Below are 23,516 nucleotides of genomic sequence, written 5' to 3'. Positions count from 1 at the left end.
ATCAAGATGGCGTTGACTCCAGGTTAAATGGTTGCTTTGTGTGTGCTTGTGTGTGTCTGTTCATGAGCAAACAGTAAAGTACAGACTTGTGTTCAGGTTACTATGGAGTCCATGAGTCGCGTCTTCATATCAGAGCTGTGGGGAATTTCTATGGGCTTTCATGCCGGCTTAACAGGCAGGACTACATTAGTTTGCCCCGCTTGGTGCTGTCAGTGTGTCCAGGAAGTTATGTTTGGATATTACTCAGGATTGAACGCTTCCACACTCTCGTGCTGCTGCACTTTGAGCTTTACATATCAGTGTGAAGTTCCCTCTGCTGAGGAAATCGACATCGAACTCTGATCAGATCTGTGTTACGGTATGTGTTCAATGAGGTTAACAAAGGGCCAATTCAATCCATCAAGTCTAAGATTTTCTTTATTAAGCTTGCAATATTTTTTCATTCACAGACATTCGGTCTGATAGGAAAACAAAACCAAAGATACAATTCTGAACTCAGAAGAGATTTCTGAATTCTCTTCAACACCAATGAAGATGAACCAATCACATTTTGATTCATGATGTTGTAGATTTCTGTTCTAAAATCACACTTCAAAAACACAGTACCAGTCGGTATAATGTCCACGTTAAAGTCAAATTAAGCTTTTGCCGTCATGCAGAAAACTACACCAATGGCCCCATGCTTACAACGTCATAGGGACTTTATTACAGTTTATTTCTGACTGGAAACACTTTAAACATGAAATAACAACATAAACATTTAAAACACAAAAAGTCAAACTCCTTCATTGCAGTTTATTTGACAGACCGCAGTGAAGTCTAAATGCACCAATCAGATTTTACAAGGAAGACTTGTTATTGATATCCTATCTATGACAGCCTTCAAAGCAATCGTTTAACAAGTGGGATCAACATGCAGTCTAGACCACTTCACTATCAGACAGGGGAAACAAACCAAGCCCCTTTCACGGTCTACAAGGTGAGGAGAAACCAACAGGCACTGTTACAGAAATATTCTCCTTCAACCTCAGAGCAGCCAGCCTCTCCACCATGAGCCTCTTCCTGTGTCGGAGCTGACTGGCTTCCCTGATAGCCTTCCATTTCTGCAGGTCACCTTCACTACAGAAAGCAGGCACCGAGGGCGTCATCAGAGAGCTCTGGCTCTGATCAGAACAAACTCCACATTTCCTGACCAGCATGTCATCCGTTTTAGGACGCATCTCATTCGCATCCTCGTTCGGTTTGTTTGCTGCTACCTCCTGGATCAGAGGACATGGGGGGCACAGGAGTCTGGCTTTGAGCTCAGGAGGCAGATCCCATGGCTCTGGGATGGACATAGGGGCGTAGTTGTCAGGGGCACCGGAGAAGGGCCGCTGTTCCTTCTGAGATTTCTCCTTACGATAAACAACATCGTCCTGCTCGATATCGGGGAACTCGCTCTCCTCTGTGATGCCGTGTCGCTGGGTGATGATGTTGAGTTGCGGCTCAGAGGTGTAGAGACGACGGTGAGCAGACAGCTGCGTCTTCATCAAAGCCATGTCTGTGTTGGACTGGAAGGTCAGGGTTCGCCTGGTAAACATGTCATCATTCTCCAAATCAGGGGTTATGCTCTCGTAATCAAAGATATCCGGGGGCTCCCTGGGGTCTTGGCGCCCTAAGAGGGGCCACCTCTCACATTTGACCAGCCGGGGACCCGAGGCAGGGTCCACTGGGGCAAACACCAGAGGGGGGGTCTCTAACAGAGGGGACTGTATCTTGGGGAGCTGAGGGAGAGTGTGTGCTTGAATGTGAGGACTGCAGGTTGGGCAGAAGAAGAGAAGAGGACAGAGAGGTGATGAGTGCATGCATGCGAAATGGACCAAAGAGCAAGAAAAGGAGGAAGAGATACATAAAGCAGCCACAGTAGTGATATTTGATTCAAAGTGATTTTGATTAAATAGGGATTTTACATCACTCTGCTAAGAAGTCAAACTGCGATGCGTGTCAAGTCTTCACTAGAATAGATTGTCATGAAAATAGGGTAATGCTGAGAAGGATTATTTTCTATTATTTTCTATTTATAAAGCGTGTTAGGGCAATTTCCAGTAGCTTTAAAAAAAAAAAAAAGCATTAGTACATTAGAAAGCAGCTCGTCCTAAATCCAGCCTCAAAAGGAGCACATTATAGTTCTCCTAGAAAATCTGGAAGATCTAAATCATTCCTTCATTGTCACAATCATGCAGCTTTATCGACCTTTTCCCCACAACGAGGGTGGTGTGAGCCGAGGCCTCGTGTGTGTGGGAGTGAGAGGGGGAGGGGCCGGTGTGGGAGGGGGCGGAGGAGAGCCAAGGACTGGTGTCACAGTCCGAATCATCTGACGAAGAGCCCGACTTCTTATGGCTACAGCCGGGTGGACGGAGGATGGAGAAGGAGCGGAGAGGGGGGGAAAGGGAGGTGAAAGATGAGAGAGCAATAGCAGGGAAAAAGAAAAATGAGTAAGTGGGAGGAATCTTTATAGAAAATGCAGTGAATGACAGAAAACCCATTTCTGAATGACAGGATCTTAAAGGTTAAATTGGCATGCAATCATTATTTAAAGATTGCAAAGTGTCTGGCAGAACAGTAAGAAAAGATTATGCAAGAAGCAAGGAATTAACTTTATCCATGATATTGCTACTGAATATATTTGAAATATTTGTTTAATAATCCCACTGGATTTGAACGCCCCACACACCTGAAGCCTTGTATCTTCTTGTACCAGGGTCTCCTCTGAGAGCCCATTTTAATCTTCTGTATGTGAACGTCTTCTTCAGGGCTCCAGAACTTTGGTAAGAACTTGTCATAAGACACTTTGGCAACAGGCTGAGGTTTGATGCCCATCTTGCGGGAGTAGAGGTCATCTTGGACGGGGTCAGCATAGCCCTCCTCATCGTCAGAGTCACTCTCGGAGCCCTGCCGGGGGGGCTGCATGTCCCCACTGTTGACGCCGCTGCTGCTCGAGAGAGACAGCCGAACACACGTGTCAAAAGAATGTTTTCAGCAGCAGCAGCAGCAGCAGCAGCACAGCACGCCAGTCACGCAAAGAGTAGCATAATGAGATGACGCCAGGATTAGCAAACCAATGCAAGCTTGAAAACAAACTATCAAGGAGGCAACACTTGATTTGAGGAGTTACTGTATGTTGCCAACTCAAATCACTCCTCCAAGCTCAAATACGTGCCGCAGATCAAATCTCAAAACAAACCAAACAGAAACCAACAAACGACTTTAGAGCACTGTTAGAGGCAGCATACTAGAACCAAGGAGGCTGATCATGGTTACAAATAACCATGCAAACTGAGGGTAAGAGAAGCGTTTTGGTTGGCTCTCATCAGGCAGGCACATCAAAGTCACACGGTTGCTTCATGTTCTCTGACCTGAGGCAGGGCACATTCTGTGGAGGGGCAACATTGGGGGTCATATTGACCTTAGGCCAGGGGCCCCCGCTACCGGCAGGCGCCCTTCCTGCTGCCAGGGGGGTGGCGGGCAAGGCGAAGTTGGTGGGAGGAGCCGGGGAGGGGCTGTGGAAGCGTCTGCTGGCCAGGTCGTCCAGAACAAGGTCGGGGTCCGGTCGCTCTGCGTCAGAGTCGCTGCCGCTTTCATACTCGTAGGCCAACGGTACATGAGCCGCAGGCAAGGCACTCTGGGATACTTGACTTTGGCCATGAGGACTGAGGACGCCATTCCACAGCAAATGAAACAACACCAGCACACAATGACATCGACCATATGAGACAATACAACCGCAACACAAACACCAACATGATGGGAGAGGAGACAATGTACATTTTAGGCAATCTAAGCACAACTGGGTTAACTTGATTTCTATATTTGTTATGGTACGTTGCTCGTAAGAAAGAAAGGAGAAAAACCTTCAATCAAATCAAAGTGTTCACTGTTGTGTGTGATAGTACCTGGTCAGTGCGCCTTCATTCTCTGTGTATATGGGGTTGGCCCAGCTGCGCCGGTGGTCCTCATTGCGCTCGGCCCGTTTCTTCCTCAGCGGAGCCGGCACGTAGGCCGACGCTTTGTCTTTACTGGGAAGGAACTGGTTGAACTGGGCGGTGGCCTTGGGTGTGATGACTACTGACCGCCGGTAACTAAGACCGTCCTTGTTCTCAGCCATCCTGAAGACAGAGTCTACCTCAGTGTCACTGCAAGAACCTGGAGCTAGAGGAGGGAGGACAAAACGATGGGAGATAATAAAGAAAAGTGTGAGAATAGAAGAGAAGAAGGAGGTTTGATAAGTGTAAGGAAGTAGCAAAGAGGAATAACTATGTGAAAGAAGAGAAAAGAGCAAGGGGAGTGTGTTGTGTGTTCTGGCGTGACTTTAGAGGACTAACAGAGGGGTGCAGGGTGGGGAGCGGAGGCCTCCTCATTTACAAGCTAGTGTGGACGGCTGAGGAATGTCTCACTGCCTTTTCCGAGAGGGGGGACAACACTCTGCGATCACTGACCAGCACTTGACCCTCTCTCATGCATACCACACTTTTGTCCTGAAACAAGATCACATACTGACTTCAGCATTGATATATAATGTCTCCTTCGTGGGGGACTTTTCAGTGGGAACATTCACTTTTAAAAGCACACCACTAGATGGCAATAGGCATTTGTTTTCACAGATGGGAGGCAACTTCCTGGCTCAAAAGCTGCATATTTCTCCGTTCCCAAATATTTGAAGTTCGTGACAGATGAACCTAATTGTAAATATTCATGCAGATAAAAGATGTGAGAAAGTCTGGACACTTTATTGATCAAAAATAAGGCTGTGAAGAGGATTAAACATAACACAATATAACGAAAGCATGCTCGGACCTCTTATATGGCATAAAGTCAGCATTAGAAGGGTGAAAAGAAACAGCAGGTTTTACACGTTTTGTCAGATTAGCACATTATATTTGGGGATAGATGCAAATGACATGATGTCTCCTACCCTCGACGCTGCCTTTAAGAGTGCTATCAGATGAGATGCTCTGGGGTCGGGAGCCCAAAGAGTCCAAGCTGTCCAGGGAGTCGTCTCTCCGGTGTCTGTCTCCTCCTCCTCCTCCTCCCCCTCCTCCTCCTTCTCTCAGTTGGAAGAGCTCCTCTCTCTCTGAGTACCAGCTATCTCCAAAACCGCTGTCTCTGACACTGCTGCCTTTCTGACTGGGCAATTCCTGCAGAGCCTTTCATACACACACACACACAAACACACACAGTCAGATAATAGGGTAACACATTATATTATTTAGCTCCACTGTGTGTGTGGTGTGCAAAATAACTCCCAGGTAGAGTGTGAGGTCTGTATTTGTTGGCCCGTTTTTCTTACACTCAGTTAATGAGAACACACACACCTATACTGTGTATCAGGGACGGTGCATCACATTTAAAATTCATTTTTTTAATTAACTGCCATCTGTGTCAAAACAAACGGTGCCATCGTACCCTTGATGATAGTTTACTGCATTAATGTGTGTTTTATTATGTGTAAATACAAAGGCTGCTCCGGAGGCACTTTAAAGAGCGTGCTTAAAAACAAGTAAAAACTTGTCAGCCACTTAAAAAGAAAATTATTTTCAGATCTGTAATCCAGCAAATCCTACCAGACAATACAAGTCCATAAACTAAATCCAGCATCACTCCGCGCCAGTGCACTTGGATTATTATAGCTAAGTGTACAAAACCATCTGCTATTATTTAAAATCCCTTTAGTCTTTTGAATTACAGAGGACTTGCACACCACCACCTATACATCTATGTGAAAACAAAGTGCCACACTCAACACTTAAATGACTTAAGGCCTATTCAAGAAACACAGCATCTATTTGATTTGTTCACGATGCGAACTTGGTGCCGTGCTGTAAACAAGATCAGAATAGTTGTATCGAGGAATCAGGTCATTTATGACTTAACGTAGCTTTGGTTTTAGTGGCCGGCAATCTGAGGCCCCCCGGTGTTTAACAGCCATTCTTCTGCACATAGTCTACATACCAGGGAGGAAACAGAACCTCGCTGTGCAGTGGCTGTAAAAGAGGATTTCTTTCATGCCATTTCTGGTTTCCCCAAGAAAATTAAGCTTTTGTTCCATGACGACACAGGTGAGACAGCTCAGAGTGCACGATGGGATAACTATCCACTTTGAGGGTTTACCTTGTATAGCGCTGTGCCCAATAAGCCCTCGAATGCCTTCAAATTCAGGTAAGGTCCATCATAGACACGCTGAGCTCTTCTTCCCAGCCAGTATATGGTGATCAAAACCTGGAGAGACGACAACAAATAACTCATTAGACAAACCATAGAATATATGTTAGAATAAATGATTGTTTCCACATCAGATGACAGCTGTACTTCGACCCTAGCAGATGAATGTTCTATGCCGTGCTAAGCAGGTTATTGTGATAATAGTGACACTGAAAGAAGGGGATATCCGCTGGTGCCCTGCTTTTGTTTCCAGCTTCATCCAGAATACTTTGTTGTTGTTTGTGTGTGCATTATCAGACTGGGCAGGTACTGGTGCTGCACCAAAGCAAACAATCATCGCCACATCGACGATGCTGGTTCCCCATTATGTGATACGCAAACTGACATGTCAGCTGTTTGGTTTAATATCACGAGCCACATGCACAACAACAACAACAATGTCGAAATAATATACACAATGAAGCTGTGATGACAAATACTATGCTTTAACTTGAAATAAACCGAAATCCACAAATATATGACTAGCAATGTTATACATAACATGTCAATGCAAAGGTCTTGTTTGTTTCTGGTCGCTGTGCTGTTTCTTTCATCATCCCCTATCTCCCTCTCCGTATTTTCATTCGGAAAAACGCCTCAAATAAAAACTGTTAAAACTATTTAGCGAAAACGTAATATAACATGTTGGTTGTTTCACCTCAAAAAGTTAGATATTACCTTTAATATCATCTTTAAAATTATTTTAAAAAGGTTAAGGGACTGTTTCAAAATAAATACAATTCTCCAGCATTTTGCTCTAATAGCATTGATGGACTCGAGACACATTCTTCTTCCTTGTCAAAACCTGGTATCACATTACCCACAATGCTCAGTGCAAATAGCCTCCAGCAGCTTGCCTCAAGTTGAGGAGCTCACTTTTTTCTAATTTTTTTTTAATTTGACTGCAATTCATTTGATTTCTAACAGAGGTCAATACAACAACACATACTAACACACTTTAAAGTTGTAATCCCTTTATAAAATGCTAATCTCCAGTCATTTCGAATAACTGAAGCTAAATCAAGTTATATTATTGTCAAATTACACACAAATAAATATTTCTTATATTTTCCACTTACATTTTTCAGTCTCCTGTTGGTCTCTTGATGCCTGCGAGAGAAAGAGCAGAACACAGAGGTGTATGTGTGAGATAAATGACAATACAAGAACAGAGGGCATGCTTGTTGGGTCTGCGTGTTGTGGGGCAGTGAAAGAGCTGGAAAGTGAGAGCACAATCCCGACTACTGCCAGCCCTTCACTAACTCACTAACAATACAGAGGCTGAGAGAAAAACAAACACTTTTCTGGAAAAAATAATTGTACGCCAAAAAGTGTTTAAGGTGCGTTTTATTTTGTAACTCCAATCACACAATCAAGCAGCTGTAAAAACATCTAGTTAAAGTTGAGGGGCACACAAGGGGTTTTTGTTTCTGATTTCAAATAATGATAATGCTAATAACTGATGATTGATCACCCAACAAGGCTCTACTGTTGGAGCTACAAAGCCCCTCACATGCCGCACAGGTCATCGGGAATTTCAGTCATATTTCTGGGTTTGACAGTTGACATGGCAGTTAGTAAATCACGTTCACAGGAAAATGTCAGCTCCCTCTCGCTCCTGTGAAACCAAACAAAGCCCACAGTGTCAGCCTGCACGCCAGATATGACCCTTTTTCACATGTACCTGTCACCTATGTAGCGTCTATTTAGGGAGCTCAATAAACCGTTATAAACCGCTAAAGTACGGTAACCATAACAGTGAATACGGGAGATATACAATATGATTCACATCCCATACATGCTACACATTCCTGCCATCATGTGGTAATACAATAGTCACACATGCCTTTCAAGCCACGAGCACTTGGATTCCTTAAAGCCCCTTCCCAGCATGCAATGTAACAAATGCACCTGCTGAGCATTAATGCATGTGTGACGTTCACACCTGAGATGCCTGTCAATCAAACGTGGTCAGGCCCATATGGTAAAGGGGAGGAAATGAAGTAAACATTTAAAATGAAACAGATAATACACACATCATTTAAGTGTATTAAAATCAGGGGACCTAGCTAACTGACACATTAGCATTACATTATATAACATTCAGTGGAGTGGTACAAGTATTTCAATTTGAGGTTTTTGTGCTGGATCATTTCCTTCTTCTTTTACTTTGTGTTTACATTTGACTGCATTACAAAGAGACTTCTATTCAGGGGGAAGAATGTTTTTACTACACAACATTTATCTGAGATCTACAAACAGCTTTTACTTGCAAAAGAATTAGATGTTATCATAAAATACAACAAACTGTTGAAGATTAAACCATTGGGAAGAACGTCAGTGGAACTTTCTCAGCCTCATGCCACACCAGGGGAATTCAACAAGCCAATTCGCCAACAGTGAAATCTGAAATGGACGTTTACCAATTTGGCATAATGCACATTTATAGGCCCAATAAAAAGGGAAACAAATCCCTCTCATGGGTGGCTTGGAACAGAGTCACACAGGCTCAGATGTTGGCAGTGAAAGCCAGATCCAGCAAAAAAAAGAGCTTTGTACCAAAACTACCACAGACTGCCTCTCGCAACACTTCATTATGCCTTGTGGTGATCGCTGAAAGGAAGAGAAAATATATAAGGGCTATTTTCAGGCCACTGTAGCCGCAGGACTTTTAGAATCAGCTGAGTTCTCATATGATGGAGAGAACGTCGTTAAATCTGATGCGATTTCTGCACAGAAAGTTCAGAATAGAAATAGCTTTTGTGAGGTAGTTTTGATCAGGAATCATGTTGGGTTTTTATACTTTAGGTGCCGAAGTGTTTATGTAGAGTTTATGCATCTTTCACACAAGCAAGCAGTTAAGGCAGAATTGTCCTCACACTTCATTCCACTCAGATTAATGTCAAAATATATCATTAGGGCTGCGAAATATATTCTATTTGATTGGTTTCCATCTTTCTCGTATTTAACATTTGTAAACAGATTAATGTTCATGTTTTGTTTAATTTCATAAGCAATTTGTTGTAATTTAAGATTATACTAAAAGCAGCAAAAAGGCCAAACTCATTCCATTTTAATATTGTTTTCTTTTTGCTATAAGTTATATTACTTTGATATAACATATGTTCATAATATAGTAGGCCTATATAATATATACTTGTTGCCTTGTGATACGCTTTTGTTAGGTTTTTCTCCTCCAATGTTACAGGTAAATGAAAATCAGTGAAATATCTTGTTTAGGAAGTAAACGAGGACACTTTCCAGACAACGTATACGTGCTAAAGAGTGAGTAAACGGAGAACTTGCCAAATTAACAGAGCACTCTCAACACTTCCAGCCTTTTCAGTCTCAACCTTTGCATGTTTACACAGACACTCACTCTCAAAGGTCAAAAAGTGAGAGACATCCTTTCTCTTTTATCTTCCAGTGGAGATGCAAAGATTTCAGACACGATTACCTGTTAGCCCATTATTACTAATAATTATCAACCACACAGTGTCACGAAAGTGGACAATATCAGACAACAGCTACAGGATCAATCGACATTAATTGCTAAAGTTATAGCTACATCAAATATTACACTCACAAAAATGTATTTATTTAAACAAATTATTCATTATTTGTTTTCAGGTCATTGATTTCTTTCAAACAGCAGTATTGCATGACATTGTTTTGCCAGAACAAACAACTATATCCATTTGATTTTCATTCCGCCAATACAAATCATAAACAAAGAAAGAAACGCACACAACTGAAGAAACATTAGCCACTATTCAAATCTTACACAAATAACTTCTAGACATTAGCCAAGGTAAATTATACTTCCAATTTAGTCAATCACTTCCCTGTCTTGTAACAAAGACAAAAGTATGTCTCCATCCTTAGGTAACAAAAACCTGAAGGTGAGAACTGACCAATCAGAGGCCACAGGATGTGTGTCAATCCATGTAAAGCCACAAACAAGATCAAGGCAGCTCCGCTTGTTGAAGACAACAACATCCCAAAGACAAACAAACCGAGAACCCAAGCCTTAAATGACTGGGTGTGCACGTGTGATCATAAGCATACCTCTGCAATGAAGATCACTTGCTCCGCAGCATCCTTCGTCAACAATCTCTCATTCTAATGAAATGTTTTTGGATTTAAAGACACACCCAGACGCTCTCATGCATTATGAGTCCTGAAAAATGCAGACACAAGGAGAGTTTGAATAGAGGACTCAGCTGTGGGTTAGACAGTGTCGGGCATCATTGTGTTCTTATTGGAGACACTGCAGGCTCTGTGAGGGAGACAGCAGCGTGAGGCTGGCATGTCTCTCTCCAAGTCAACTCCAGAGCACAAATATAACCCTTGTGTTAGCCTTTTACAGCCATGGTGTAGAAACTTTATTGGCCTTTTACCATCATCGCTCGTTTGGTTTCACAATCTGCCCACAGTTCACACAACACTACAACAAGAAGGGAAGGCAGTGCCATGTATTCAACTATAACACCAGAACATGCAGTGCCAGCCCAGTGTACCACACCCAACACACTAACACATAGGGCAGTTTCTCCTTTATGCATGAGGCACTTCACTTTGAGAGTTATAATCTACATGAAAAGCAGTACACACTTGGTATGAGGTTCCATATATGTTGGTGTTGAATACATTCTGATAACAGGCTGTGAAGTCAGTCCAAATGTGTCTGTGACCCAGCACATTCCTTCAGGGGATTTAACTTCTGGTTTGATTCAGAGCCAGGGATGCCGTTGCATAATCAAATTCACAAAAGGAAAAACACAACCACTCCTCTTTATCCGTTGTTTATAAGGGTAATTGACATTCCTCAAAGGACAATGCATTTCGATGTACCTGTTGAACCAGTGCAAGTTCTTTTTTTGGTTTGGAAAGTAGTCAACCCCTGTCAATAATTTGCTTAATCAAATGACTCAAAGACTGAGACTTTGGACTCATCTCAGCGGGGGGTATGTTCTGTCACTCAATCAAGGTCACAGAGGAGAAGCTGGACACAAAGCCATTTATTCTTTACTTTAGTAGAAGTAATTATACACAAAATAACGGGTAGTAATCAATGTGTTTTTTATTTATTTAACTTCTTTTCATCACTACTCATAGCTTGTTCTCTAAGGCATTCGAGTGCGACAACATTCACAGTAGATCCGAAATGCTGTTATTCCTCTTAGACTTGCTCTGATAGAAAAGTACAGTAGATACATCAAGGGTTAGCCTGAGGTTCAAGTCGGTTATAGACTGACAAAAAAATAAACAAGCATGAGAGTCCCTTTGCAAGTACAGTACAACAGCACAGTGTGTAATGTGACTGTAGGCAGATGTATGTATCTCTTGGACAAATGGAACTTGTTCAAACATTCACAAAGGGTCAAGCATACAGTACTCAGCTGACATAAGTGTTATTCGGGAAATCACGACATGGTCTAGCCTTTTTCTTTACGTCAACTCAAAGTGGTGGTTCGAGTCCAAGCATGCTGCCAAATCTCCAAATGGCGGCTATGGGTTTAAAGGAAGTGGCTGGAGTGGAATAAAATAGAGCCGTTTTGGATGCCATGATTCATGAAGCACTTTATAGCCCTCACCCTTAGCCTCATTTCCTGGGCAGCTGTTAGAAAACTAGACACACGTTGAATCATAGCCTCCAATGACGAATCAGACTGCGTCTGGTCAGTATTAGACCTCCGAGTGTTTGCACATAGATGATGCGAGTAAAACCTAGAGAACACATCACCCACCAACGCACATTCTTCTCTTATCAACCTGTGATAACAGTTTGTCATGTTATACGACAAATGTTGATGTGGCTAATAAAACGTCTTTTATCAGAAAGCAAGTTACACAACAGGAGGAAATAAAGCGACATGCAGTCCAGATGGTGGCAAGTCTATGACTACAACAACCGCCAAGCTCAAAGGTCAAAATAGACATCTATAATAATCTTTTATGGCTGTCGTGACAAAGCAGACCTGTATGAATTAAACTGTGTTCTCAACACACCTTGCTTAAGTCAATATCTGACTCATGCCGAATGAAAGACACTGGCCATGTTAATACCAAGATGTCAAGGAAAAACTATCAATGTGTGACATCCAACATTTCTCCTTGAGCTGGAGGACGACAGTGCTAATCAAGCTCAAGCCAATGAGGTTAAATGAACTGTGAACTAGTGTTGAATAATAACAACAAATATTCAAATATCCTTAAAATATACAATCAATTGTAATCAAAAATATATATAAATCATGTCCTTTTCAGCCCAAGCAACATTGAAAATAAAAGAAAGTTTAGAATAGAGTCATTTGAGAAGCCATTAAATGTTGGATAGATACGTGATTAAAGGATTAATCATAAATTAAAATAGCTACCAACTCCAATTCATTATCTAACGTTGCTGCTTTTATGCAGATTCAAAAATATAGTAACACACGCACACACACAGGTTAAATATCATACTCTGTGTGTAAAAATCACGTTCTCTATAAGATGTTAAAGTCATAACAGTAAAATAGTTACATTAATATTATAATGTATTAAAGTTAATGGAATAGAAAAGAAAGGAAAATGAAAGGCCACTTGTTTTATGTTTTAGCTTAAGACGCTGCCTGGTATAAGTGAATGGAAACTTAGAGTGCCTACAGGATAACAAGCTCTCTGCTGCTGAAACAGGGAATAGGGAAGCTGAGCGAAGCACCTGTCAGACTGGGTTTAAGGGAGTGGAGGTTGGACACACACCAGGGGTAAAGACAGCTGATAGAGACAACTTTCCCTCTCTCCCTCTGTGCTCTGCTCTCCGTGGCACATTTGACTATAGACTCTGATAAGCAACAGTAAAATAAAGCCATTGGTTGCTAGTCTGCAGCCTTGTTTGGGATTATCTCCTCCTGTGTCATCTCTATCAGCACGAGTTATAAATACTGCAGCTCGAGAACCACATAATTGGGCCCACAAACTCAAATATTTATACTTTTTAGTCCAATTAAATAATGCTACAGTTAATACAAAAGGGACACACAAATAAATAATTGAAGAGGAAATTCCCTTTTGTACAAAACACTTCAGCTGAATCAGTCGGAACAGATACAGGTTCATATAAAAGAAGAGAACCTGCTTTTTTTTAAGCATGTTTGAGGTGAAACAACACAAAGACTATTGATGTTTGTCCTCTGGATGAATCATTTGGGATACGGTGACCAAACACCAGAACAACTGCAAACCACATTCATCATTTCACACACGTGAACAAAACACACACAGGTGTACCTTTAAGACCCCATGCAGGAGAATGTACTGGGAGGTGACAACTCACTATTTAAAGCTCATCTCCTGAGTCCTGATACCATTCCAATCAATCCTGCTTGTTCAAGGGACCCACAGGTCCTAAAAATAGAAAGTGAACCCCTCTCTGAACAACCCCCGCACGCAGGCCGACAGACATAGTGGCAAAAAGCTGAGCTTCAGGGCAATCTGGTACTGGGACAGTCAAAGGATGTATTGAAAGAAAAGTGAGTGTTTTTCTCACAGCATAAACGTGGGTATCATTGTCTCCGACATCGGGAATCTCATTTTGAAAGAAAAGTAATTTTTAGTACCGCCAACTTCAAGGGAAAAAGTTATGCAAGAGGGGAAATGTCTGATAACGCGTGGGCACTAAAGGAATATCTCTACATTTAAGACGGTGAATCAGACGTTCAGTGAATCATATTTCTGTATCTAAGGGCAGCATATCCTCTGCTGTGGGAATAGGGTGTGTCTTGATATGGCCGATATGTTTATTTAGAGTTCATATTCCAGTGAGCAGTCTCTGCCTCTGTATGTGTGTTTGTGACGGCTGTGGTTTCGACACCATTGTATGTGATACTGAAAACTGAATGACAGATTCTTGGGTGGATCATGGGTAAAAAAAATCCTAGACGTTGTGGCAACTTCTCGAAGGAACATCCCAACTGAGATGAATTGCCCAATTGAGTGACACGGAGTTGGAGGTTGACACCTATTAGCTATAGGGTGCCTATCTACATGGAGTTTTACAACCTGCTGCCAAAGCACTTTATCTGCGTGTACAGCATTGCTGTTTGGCCACACAGTGGATGGACTCTGCTCTGATATCTCCCTTGTTGTTTCACTCTGTCCTGAAGGCACACCTGTGTAAAAGCTGAACAGGTTATTCAACATGACATGTGTCTCTGCCTAGCACGAAACTGACACAACAGCAACTGTCTGAATGGAAAAAAACATAAACACTGTGGCAGAGTCTTGAAATGTTTTCATCCCATTGTCGCCATTCTCCGCTTAAGAAGCAAGACATTTCTTGAATATCTTTAACCTTTACCCGACTTCACAGCAAATATGTTGTGATTATTATCTAGACCTGCACCAAACGGAAATCCATTTGATACAAAACCCTTTGCTTTGTTTTTCTGACCTTTGTAGTTTCACAATTGTTCCCTGCATCATCATTTAAAGAAACACATACAGCTGTGCTTTAACAGGTGCTTACGAACACAAGCATTCACACACACTGAAAATAGCACTGACCTTTTTTCACTGCACTTTGAGTCATGCCTCACATGAGGAGACACATGTGGTGTGTAAGTCACATTTAAACATTGTGAGCGAATAGAAGCATGTATAAAGAAAATACAAGTTGGTCTCAAGCTTACAAGACCATTTGAACTCTGTGATTGGCAGGGATGCATATCAACATGTCACCAGGACAAGTATTTAACAACGCTCATATTAGTAGAACTTACTTGACTGTTACTCTTGTTGATAAATCTTGAAGATCTCCTGGGTGAAAGAGCTGCGCTTCCTTTAGTCCTAACGTCCCGCAGGCCTTGAGGAAGACGTTCAGGTTGTCCTGGACAAAGAACAAAGCAGGGATGAGGGTTGTCCGGCTTCAGAGGCAAAGAATAAACGCTCACAAAATACTCTGGCAGGGACACAGCCTACAACTCAAAGTTCATATCACTCGGGAGCAGAGCGGACAGGGAGGAGCATGTGTGTAGCAAATAAGAAGTGACCTAGTGCAGAACACACACAAACACACATGCAGGGGGAGAGGCTGTGTGACAGCAGCTGAGTGACAGCAGCAAAGCTACCTGTGGGCAGGGTTAGGGTGGAGAGAAAACCAAAACCAGGAAGGATGACATCAGAGTTTTGCACAAGTCCCACCCAACCGGCCATGCAAGTGCAACACTGACGCACACTGGAGCACAATGCTGCTGCGCTCCCCTGCTCCTCACACCCTGAAACTGTCCCCTCCCTGCCAAGCCTTCTTACTCGAGCATACCTGCGGAATCTGCGGGGTGGCGGTGGATTATTTTGGAGACATTTGGTTGCTATGAAACAAGAGGTTGGGTGACAGATACTGAGAAATATTCTCCCTGAAGAAACTCAAGAGGACATGGGAGTGTCCCGCACTATGTCAATCATGTCCTGTGGCATGACGTTTATATGTGGGCACATTAATTGCACAGAGTGTAGTGCACAAAGCAGACAGAGATTCTGTTCTAGATATACACACATCCCATCTCGACTAATCTTCTACCACAACAACACCATTCCTTTCCGGGGTCATGACTTTAACAGTTGTAATCCCAAGGGTAGTGTTTGTAAAGTCTTAATTTCCCATTGGGAGAGTCTACCGTCTTCTTAAGAGGGTTTCATAATAACACATGGTCTCAAGATGGGCAGGGATAATTAAGGGGTAGCTAGTTCTATATTTAAATTTGAAACATGCTTATTAGCAAATGGAAGGACAGAGCTGACCTTTCAGTGGAGGAATCCCTTACTAACAGCTTTGCTTGTCCCTTAACAGCCCTTTACAGGGCCACACAGGTCACTGTGGGCCCATACAGGCCTAGGATCAGACCCCGCTACTGTAAATAATGAACAGTTAGTTCACTCTTTATTCATTATAACACGGAGGAGATGTTTTCTTCGTCTTAATAGTCATGCCAATGCAATTTTCCAGATGGCAACAGAATACCTTTTGAAGATATGTTCCTGTTTCGCATCTCTCGTGCGTGTGACATACTGTAGTTCACATGTACATTTCTAAGTGACACATCATTTATGACCTTGTTTTTCAATGAGTAGCACATGAGCAGTCAGAAAAAACAAAGTATACCTCGCATCACCTCAGCATGTGAGCTCACAAGAGGGCATTACATTACACGTAATAATCAACTAGATACATTAAATATGATTATAACCCGACTGATGGGGGGTTTCTAGGGGGATATTGCTCTTTTTAAAAAAAAAAATAGTTTAACTTGAAAACAATGTGTTACAATTCGTGTAAGAGATAGGGAAGCTTCTCTGATTGACAAACTATGCAACTGATAATAATCGTTGATATTTGCGTACAGTAATCTTGTTACTTATCGACCAACATAATCGAATAAAGCGAATAACGTGCAATATCTTAAATACATTTATCTGTCTAGCTCTACACAATATTCTCTGAAAGCATGCAGGCCATTGAAGACAACAGAGCCTATTTGCATCAATGCAAATACAAATCTAAATGTTACAGTTAAAATAGTTTCACTGTACGCCCTGGTCTTCTCCTTGGGAACGAATAGACATACTCTTACCTTAGGCCAATGTATTAAAGGTTTCCATGAAAGGAAAATTAATATCACTTTGGTAAATGTCATTTCAACTCAAAGAGCATTACGAACACACGAAAAGCCCCCCGACAACCAGCCCCAGAACATGCAGAGATAATGATGTTGAAGGAATGTTATGCTGCCTTGTGCCTGCACATAATCCTGCTAAATATGCTGTACCCATCCAGCAGCCTCTAATCCTCTCAGACCCGAGGACTCAGTATTCACACTGAGAGGGGGAAATATTTGACTCATAAGGTGTCTGATTTGGTATAAAAGGGTCTCCGTCCATACTGGTCACATCGTGGTCACTCTATTCTTTCACTGCATTCTTTGTCTAAAATGGACATGCTCTATAATTACCCTCCGCTGACCCTTGGCAGTGCTTCAAACACCAAGCAAAGCTATGGTTAAAATATCAGGCTACACATTTGCAAGTCCTGTGACAATAAACCAAGAGGAGATTAAATACTTGAAATGTTGGCTCTCGTGAAACAGACCAAATAAAAGATCCTCCTTTCTCAACAGACAGATCCAGTCATAACATGCAGCCATACAACACAAACACAGTAACAACACATGGTCAAATGCCTGTCATTGCACGGATAATTAAACAGACATTTAGATGAGTAAAGACACCCTGAGGACCATTGAAACTGTCTGTCTCCTCCCACTGCTCCCTCAACCCGCCAAGGAGTTGGTGTATGCGGGAACATCCAGCATCATGTCAATTACAGTGTGTTTACGGTGGGCAGAGGCCGATGCAGTCATCTTTAACTTTGTCCCTCTGGATTCAGCCCAATGGGCCTCAATTCCACTCACGTAGCTGCCTGCCTCACCACAATTGTTGGCTTCCTGCCCAGCACTAGTAAAAGCAGAACCGAACCAGTAGGTGTCATCCAACCCACAGCTGAGTGCTCAGCAACAGGCAGAGAAGTGTGCTGACATGGAAACATTCCCTTGGACACAAGTGAAGCCAAATAATAGGCCCGGTCTGGAGTCAATGTTTGCTAAATATTCCACAAAACCATATATTTCCGTTTGTTCCCCTTTTCCCTCCCTGGGCTTTTTATTCTGCCAGAGCTGAAGCCTGGTATCCATTTCAGAGCTGAAATCTTTCGGATAGCAAACTAAAGCGATAATTATGACCATAATGGTAGAAAATATTTAGATTTGAGCGCTAATGATGCGTGTGAGTCGCAAAGACCCTTGCATTCAGCGGTCATTAAAGTTAAACTGTTTATCTTCATCTCAAATAAAAAGGCGTCAACATTATTCTTGTTCTTTGTTTACTGTAACTTTGTTACACATTCCAATTGCTTTTTGCAAGGTTAACATACCGGAAAACTGCATTTTCCAGTTTCTTATTTTCTGACAATAGCATACATGAAGACAAACCCAGTGCAAACACCCTCACTACTGTGTGTGGAAACAGGTGTCTCAGCATAAGGATGTAATGCTTTAATGATTTGACTTTCCAAACCCTTATTTCTAACACTTAAAGAACAGACACGTTTTCTATTTAAAGAGAGGAGAGATACAGGACATTCTTAGCAACACTACTTGACTGCTTTGGGAGAAAAGATACTCTCACAGCGGAGTGAGAGTGAGTAATGTTTGTTTGGAGAGCCCTCCACTTTTTCCCATGTGGTTGGCAGTAACTGATAGCCGCAGGCCAACAAGGAGCTTTCACGTTTTCTGGGGAATGTATTATCAGGTGGTTTGAGGTTGGTGCCCAGGTATCGGAAATACCAAAGCAGTGCTACTGATGGAGGAGATACCATAGCTCAATGACCTCAGCAGGTGCCCAGCCAGTTATTCTACTAACTGTCAAAAACAAACTGGCATTTTGATTTATGTCATAACATAGATATGATGGTAAAGTGTTTGGTACTACATGTTTACTGTTTACATATACAGCATGAATACTAGTCTGTTTCTTCGACCGCATTCTTGTCATTGTCTTGCCAAACATGTTAAAAGTGACCTAGCCCACTCAGACTGGATGGTTAAGCTTGGGGTTCTCTATAATTCCCCCAGACAGCTGGACTCAATTACTCCTACAAGAGAGAGCTTTGTGAGGGATGGGTTTAAGGTAGGGTTTTCAACCCTCTACTTCCCGAGCACTTGTAGTCAGACACTCCCAAAACATTTATATCAACTGAGCCACTGTCTCCAAAACGGCATGTGCCACAATTGAAAGACATTGCCAGGTCTAAAAAGGTGAAAAGATTGAGTAACACTGATTCAATAACGGGTTATTATGTAACCAAACTCTGCCCCCTTCTGACCTCGCGTCACTCAATCAAAAACCTAATTATCAAACCAGCACAAAGACTTTTTGTCTAAAAGGACTTTGACTGAGAGCAGCCTCAAGCATGGCAGACATCATATTTAGGGTGCAGTCATATTGCGGCCTGTGGCCTTTCAAGCATCTCCACTTTCACTGAACTTATTAGTGTGGATGGATATGAGGAGCGACAAGTCACTGAGGCAAACACCTCCCTCTCACTGGCAGCCGTGCTTCAGACCTATCACCAGCTTCACTGCTGCCGCTTCACCTCACACTGTGTCCTTACATCTCAGAATATACTCTCTACAAAAGGGTTAGTTGCTACAACAGTAATAACAGCCGTTACCTTGTTGAAACACAACTGAGCTGGTGTGGCTATGAGTTAGGATATACTTTAAAATGTGCATGCAATGACTGATATTTAAGATGAATATAAAGACTTACCAGTCCAGCTATAGGTGTAGGCAGCCGGTTAACTCTCTTGATGATTCCAGGTTTGATGTTGTTGATCAAACTGCGAGCAGAAGAAAGAGACAAGAGGCAAAGGAAGAGGGTAAGTGAAAGGACTTGGTGATTGGCTGGCTACTTTAAATAACAAGGAATGAACAAAAAAGTGTTGCAAAGTCTCGGTGTTGTGTGTTTACGACTTTGTTTGATGGGAGCCACCTGGCTTTAGTTTAGTAAATGACCAGTGCTGCAGCGTGATGTAAACACAACATGGGTCCTCTGCGCTGTAAACATACCCTCTCCTACTGGGACAACCCCAAACAAACCAGCAACCACCACGTACGGCTCAGAAAAAACGGTTTTGATACATGCATATGTGGTGTTACTCAAAGGGTTTGGAAAGGGTTTCTTAAATCTAAATGACACCCAAAAAAAAAAAATTCTACACACAACACCAGAAAAGTCAAAAATGCCAGTCCAATCCTAAAGATATTCTAATTACTTTAAGACAAGAAAAAGCAGGGAAATCTTCCTCTTGAGAAACTGAAATTATGCAAAGTTTGCAATTTTTGCTCGAGATGTTGATACAATTATGAATCAATTAACAAGTTATTTGTGGATTGATCAATTTATCCGTGAAATTCTAATCCTCAAAATGAATGCGCTCATATGCAGAATGGCTCTTTTCTGAGTTTTATTTTATCTTTTATATTTGAGAATTGTTATCGTAGATTACAACACGTAAACAACATTTAATGACGTAATTGGTCAAGATAATACGAACTCATCCATACACTGTTGTAGTCGTATAATCTGTGCAACACGCTTGAAAAAGTCACATGTCAAATCTTAATCTGCATATTAAAAAGTGCAAATCTCGCCCTTTTGTTTAATGAAAGAAAGTAAAAACTTATGAATGTGGATATTTGTGGCAGGTGCTTCCTCGGCTCTCTCAGCACTGGGGGTAGATGCAAGACTTTGATTAGGTTGACAATAGATGTAGAGAAAGGAATTTGTTTTAAAGTCAGTCATTTAGCAGTGACACAATAGAAAGCTGTACTATTTGATCAGATAACACACATTGTAATCTAAGTAGGATGTAATCATGTGTGAGACCCACACCGACCATTCCCTTCCAAGCAGTTGTGATAACCAGAAAACAATGGGAATGGAGGCTGAGCTTCTCGGTGAAGGCGATTTAATCTCTTGTCTTCCTCTTCCTCACGCTGAGAAAACATGGACAGCTCCCAGAACGAAAGTGTCTCTGTTGTTCCCGGAGAGCGAGCAAACAGTGGAGTCAGGCTCAAATCAGCAGAACGAGGGGCTTCTTCTTTGAAACGATGCCAATAGAGGTTTGGAAGATTCTGCATGGGCTGCTGGTAATTACAGCTTCTTGCTGATTGGTGCAAATCACATCACTGTGTCCATGCTGCTCACATACACATGTAAAAAGGGACATGATGCAAACCCTAACACACACAGACTAACACATCCCTGCTCTGAGAGAAGCCACATCTCCACAAGTCAATGCACATGTTAGAAGAGCAGTTGATGAATCAATGCAAAAGCTAATTCTGTGGAGATACAACCAATACAACCAATCCGACCAATGAGAAAGCAGGGTGCCCTGGCTTTCCGATGTGGTTTCAGCTGGAGGCTTTCCGTTCTCTACACCGCTTCTCATAGCTCTTATTAAAGTAAAGGACGGCACTCTGCCCGTCCACAGATCTGTAACATCTGTCAGACGGGCGACACGACTTCCTGAAATAGATCACACTTCATATCCCCAAATAAAACCACAGAGGGCGGATCTAACACTGGAAACATTGAAATAACTCCACAATGCATCCTCTAGTGCTGTCTGGAAACACTGGCTCACTTTATGTGGCGGACAAACAAACAGAGACCCTGCAGGGGGTCCGCCTGGGAAATATCAGTAACACTTATGTTGGAGTGCAGACCTGGAGGGGAGCAGAAGGCTTCCATCTGAATGAGTAGCTTAAGAGAGGTGCCTGGGAAAAGCAGTGTACTTACTCACACAGCAGAACTCCATTCTCCAGCGCTGATCGGAAGTCGTCGCTTCCAAGTGTTTTCTTGGTTACTGCCTGGAAAAATGGATACAAAAACAGTGAGAAAAATAGCAAGACGGGTTGGGTGAGGAGAGGAGGCGGGGGTTAGTGTGTGTGTGTGTGTGTGTGTGTGGTGGGGTGGGGAGGTTGGAGAAGAAAGGTAGGATGTTGAGAACAGTAGCAGAGGAAGTCAGAGGTATTTCCTCCAGAGTTCCTACAGTGTCTCTGGGACAGAGTTGAGTCCAGTTGTGCAGGTATTCCTCTGGGCTCTCCGGTGGCTCTGTTCTTCTCACTTTAATGTTAAAAGCTGCTGGTAAACGGGAGAGCTGTGCTAAAACTGTGCTGGAGCCAGGCTGCCCAAGCCGCAAGGCTCTGGGAGCATCTGGAGCGCTGGAGGAACTCAGCGCCGTGTTAGAGCCTCATGCCTTTCCCATGATCTCAAGCCACCATTGTGGGAACACCAGGAGTCATTATGCATGCATGACGACCAGCCTCACTTAAACACATGCTGTTATTGCCCAGAAACAAAACACTCATCACTATTTGTTTTGTACTACACATTTTTGCCTTGATTATCAGCAATCTATATTCTCCTAAAGGCGATATAACTATTGTTTTCTAAGTTTTGGTATGGAACTTCATCTCCGTTTTAGGATATCAAATGCATGGTAATGGCCACTCCTTAAAGAGCTTCCTGTTCTGTTTGTGTTGGAATGTTTCCATCATCAACATCTTAAGCCACTCAATCCAACCAAAATCATTACGTCAGAAAACATTTAGAATGTTTACTTCCAGCAGCTCTGCACAATCCTGGATATTTATTATTTTAGAAAAAGTGAATACATAGCTTTTTGCAATCCTACTTAGATGCATTGCAATGTTGCATTAAGATCAGTTCCTTGCTCTGGCACCATCTTGGATCTGTTCCTATACCAAACACTAATCAAATGTTATTTGGCCCATGGCGTTACTTTCTAACATATTTCACTAACACTAGTTTGTTATATATATTCTGCTCGTCAAATAAACAAACTGGGACTGTTTCTGTGGGGAGGATGTGTGAATAAATGAACACAAATACAATTATTGGAAGCTGCTTTTAAATTACAATTCATTACAATGTCGCACAGCACCACACACTACTTCCTCACAAAGTTGAATCAACAAAGCTTGAATATTATAACCTTCGTAAAGATTGGATTTGTTGCAGGACTGTTGCTTTAGACGGCAATAATTGTATCTAAATGAACCTAATAAACTGGAAACTGAGAGTATGTTATGAAATATGAAAACACTTTCACTGACCTTACTACTGCAATGCGTTTGATTTGAAGTCTGCATGTAATTTAATTAGTTGACTTTCTCCAAAAGGGCAGGTGAGCACACACAATCCACTGTAAATATACAGTGAGATAAGTGAGACACCTGCCATAAACCAAAGTGCACACACCAAACAAACACCACACACACTCATGCACAAGGCAAAACAAGTCTAACTGGTCTTACTAACCAAATTGGTCGGTTGTTTCTATTTCTTTTAAGAGAGAGGGACAAACGCTGGGGCAATTACTGGCATGGCTCAGTACAAGCCATTATTTCGTGGAAGACAGGAGACACCGGAGCAATTAGAAAGACTGTTATTATTTTCATAAAATACTTGTGTTACACCTAAGACCACACCCTAGGTAACCTTCCAGAACCTTCCATTAAAAAGAAAATGAGAACATGCTGTAATAGATTAATTAAAACAGTTTCATTCGGAAGTCTTTCTGTATGTGACGAAGCCATTGCTAGGCGTTTTGTTGAGCACACATACAGAGATCTGGGCCTACTTATCATCCA

General features: G+C 42.2%; 2 protein-coding genes across 4 annotated transcripts in view; both read right to left on the bottom strand.

Moving 5' to 3' along the window:
* lmo7a (LIM domain 7a) overlaps window positions 1–23,516 on the bottom strand; it is a 45,099-nt gene that overhangs the window by 16,995 nt on the left and 4,588 nt on the right. For all 3 annotated transcript variants that reach the window (XM_034109492.2, XM_071207110.1, XM_034109493.2), the window contains exons 3-9: window positions 21,640–21,710; window positions 19,603–19,672; window positions 15,003–15,109; window positions 7,317–7,347; window positions 6,148–6,255; window positions 4,952–5,183; window positions 3,933–4,188 (exon numbers count right to left, since the gene is read on the bottom strand). In XM_034109492.2, coding sequence (XP_033965383.1) covers window positions 3,933–4,188; window positions 4,952–5,183; window positions 6,148–6,255; window positions 7,317–7,347; window positions 15,003–15,109; window positions 19,603–19,672; window positions 21,640–21,710 — 875 coding nt within the window. The remainder of the gene's footprint in view (window positions 1–3,932; window positions 4,189–4,951; window positions 5,184–6,147; window positions 6,256–7,316; window positions 7,348–15,002; window positions 15,110–19,602; window positions 19,673–21,639; window positions 21,711–23,516) is intronic.
* On the bottom strand, window positions 391–2,226 carry LOC117466309 (LIM domain only protein 7-like). Its single transcript, XM_034109494.1, has one exon. The coding sequence runs from the start codon at window positions 1,842–1,844 to the stop codon at window positions 966–968; it is 879 nt and encodes a 292-aa protein (XP_033965385.1). The 5' UTR covers window positions 1,845–2,226; the 3' UTR covers window positions 391–965.

Source organism: Pseudochaenichthys georgianus, chromosome 21, assembly GCF_902827115.2.
Source record: "Pseudochaenichthys georgianus chromosome 21, fPseGeo1.2, whole genome shotgun sequence".
NCBI lineage: Eukaryota > Metazoa > Chordata > Actinopteri > Perciformes > Channichthyidae > Pseudochaenichthys > Pseudochaenichthys georgianus.
This window is presented reverse-complemented; position numbering and strand designations above follow the sequence as displayed.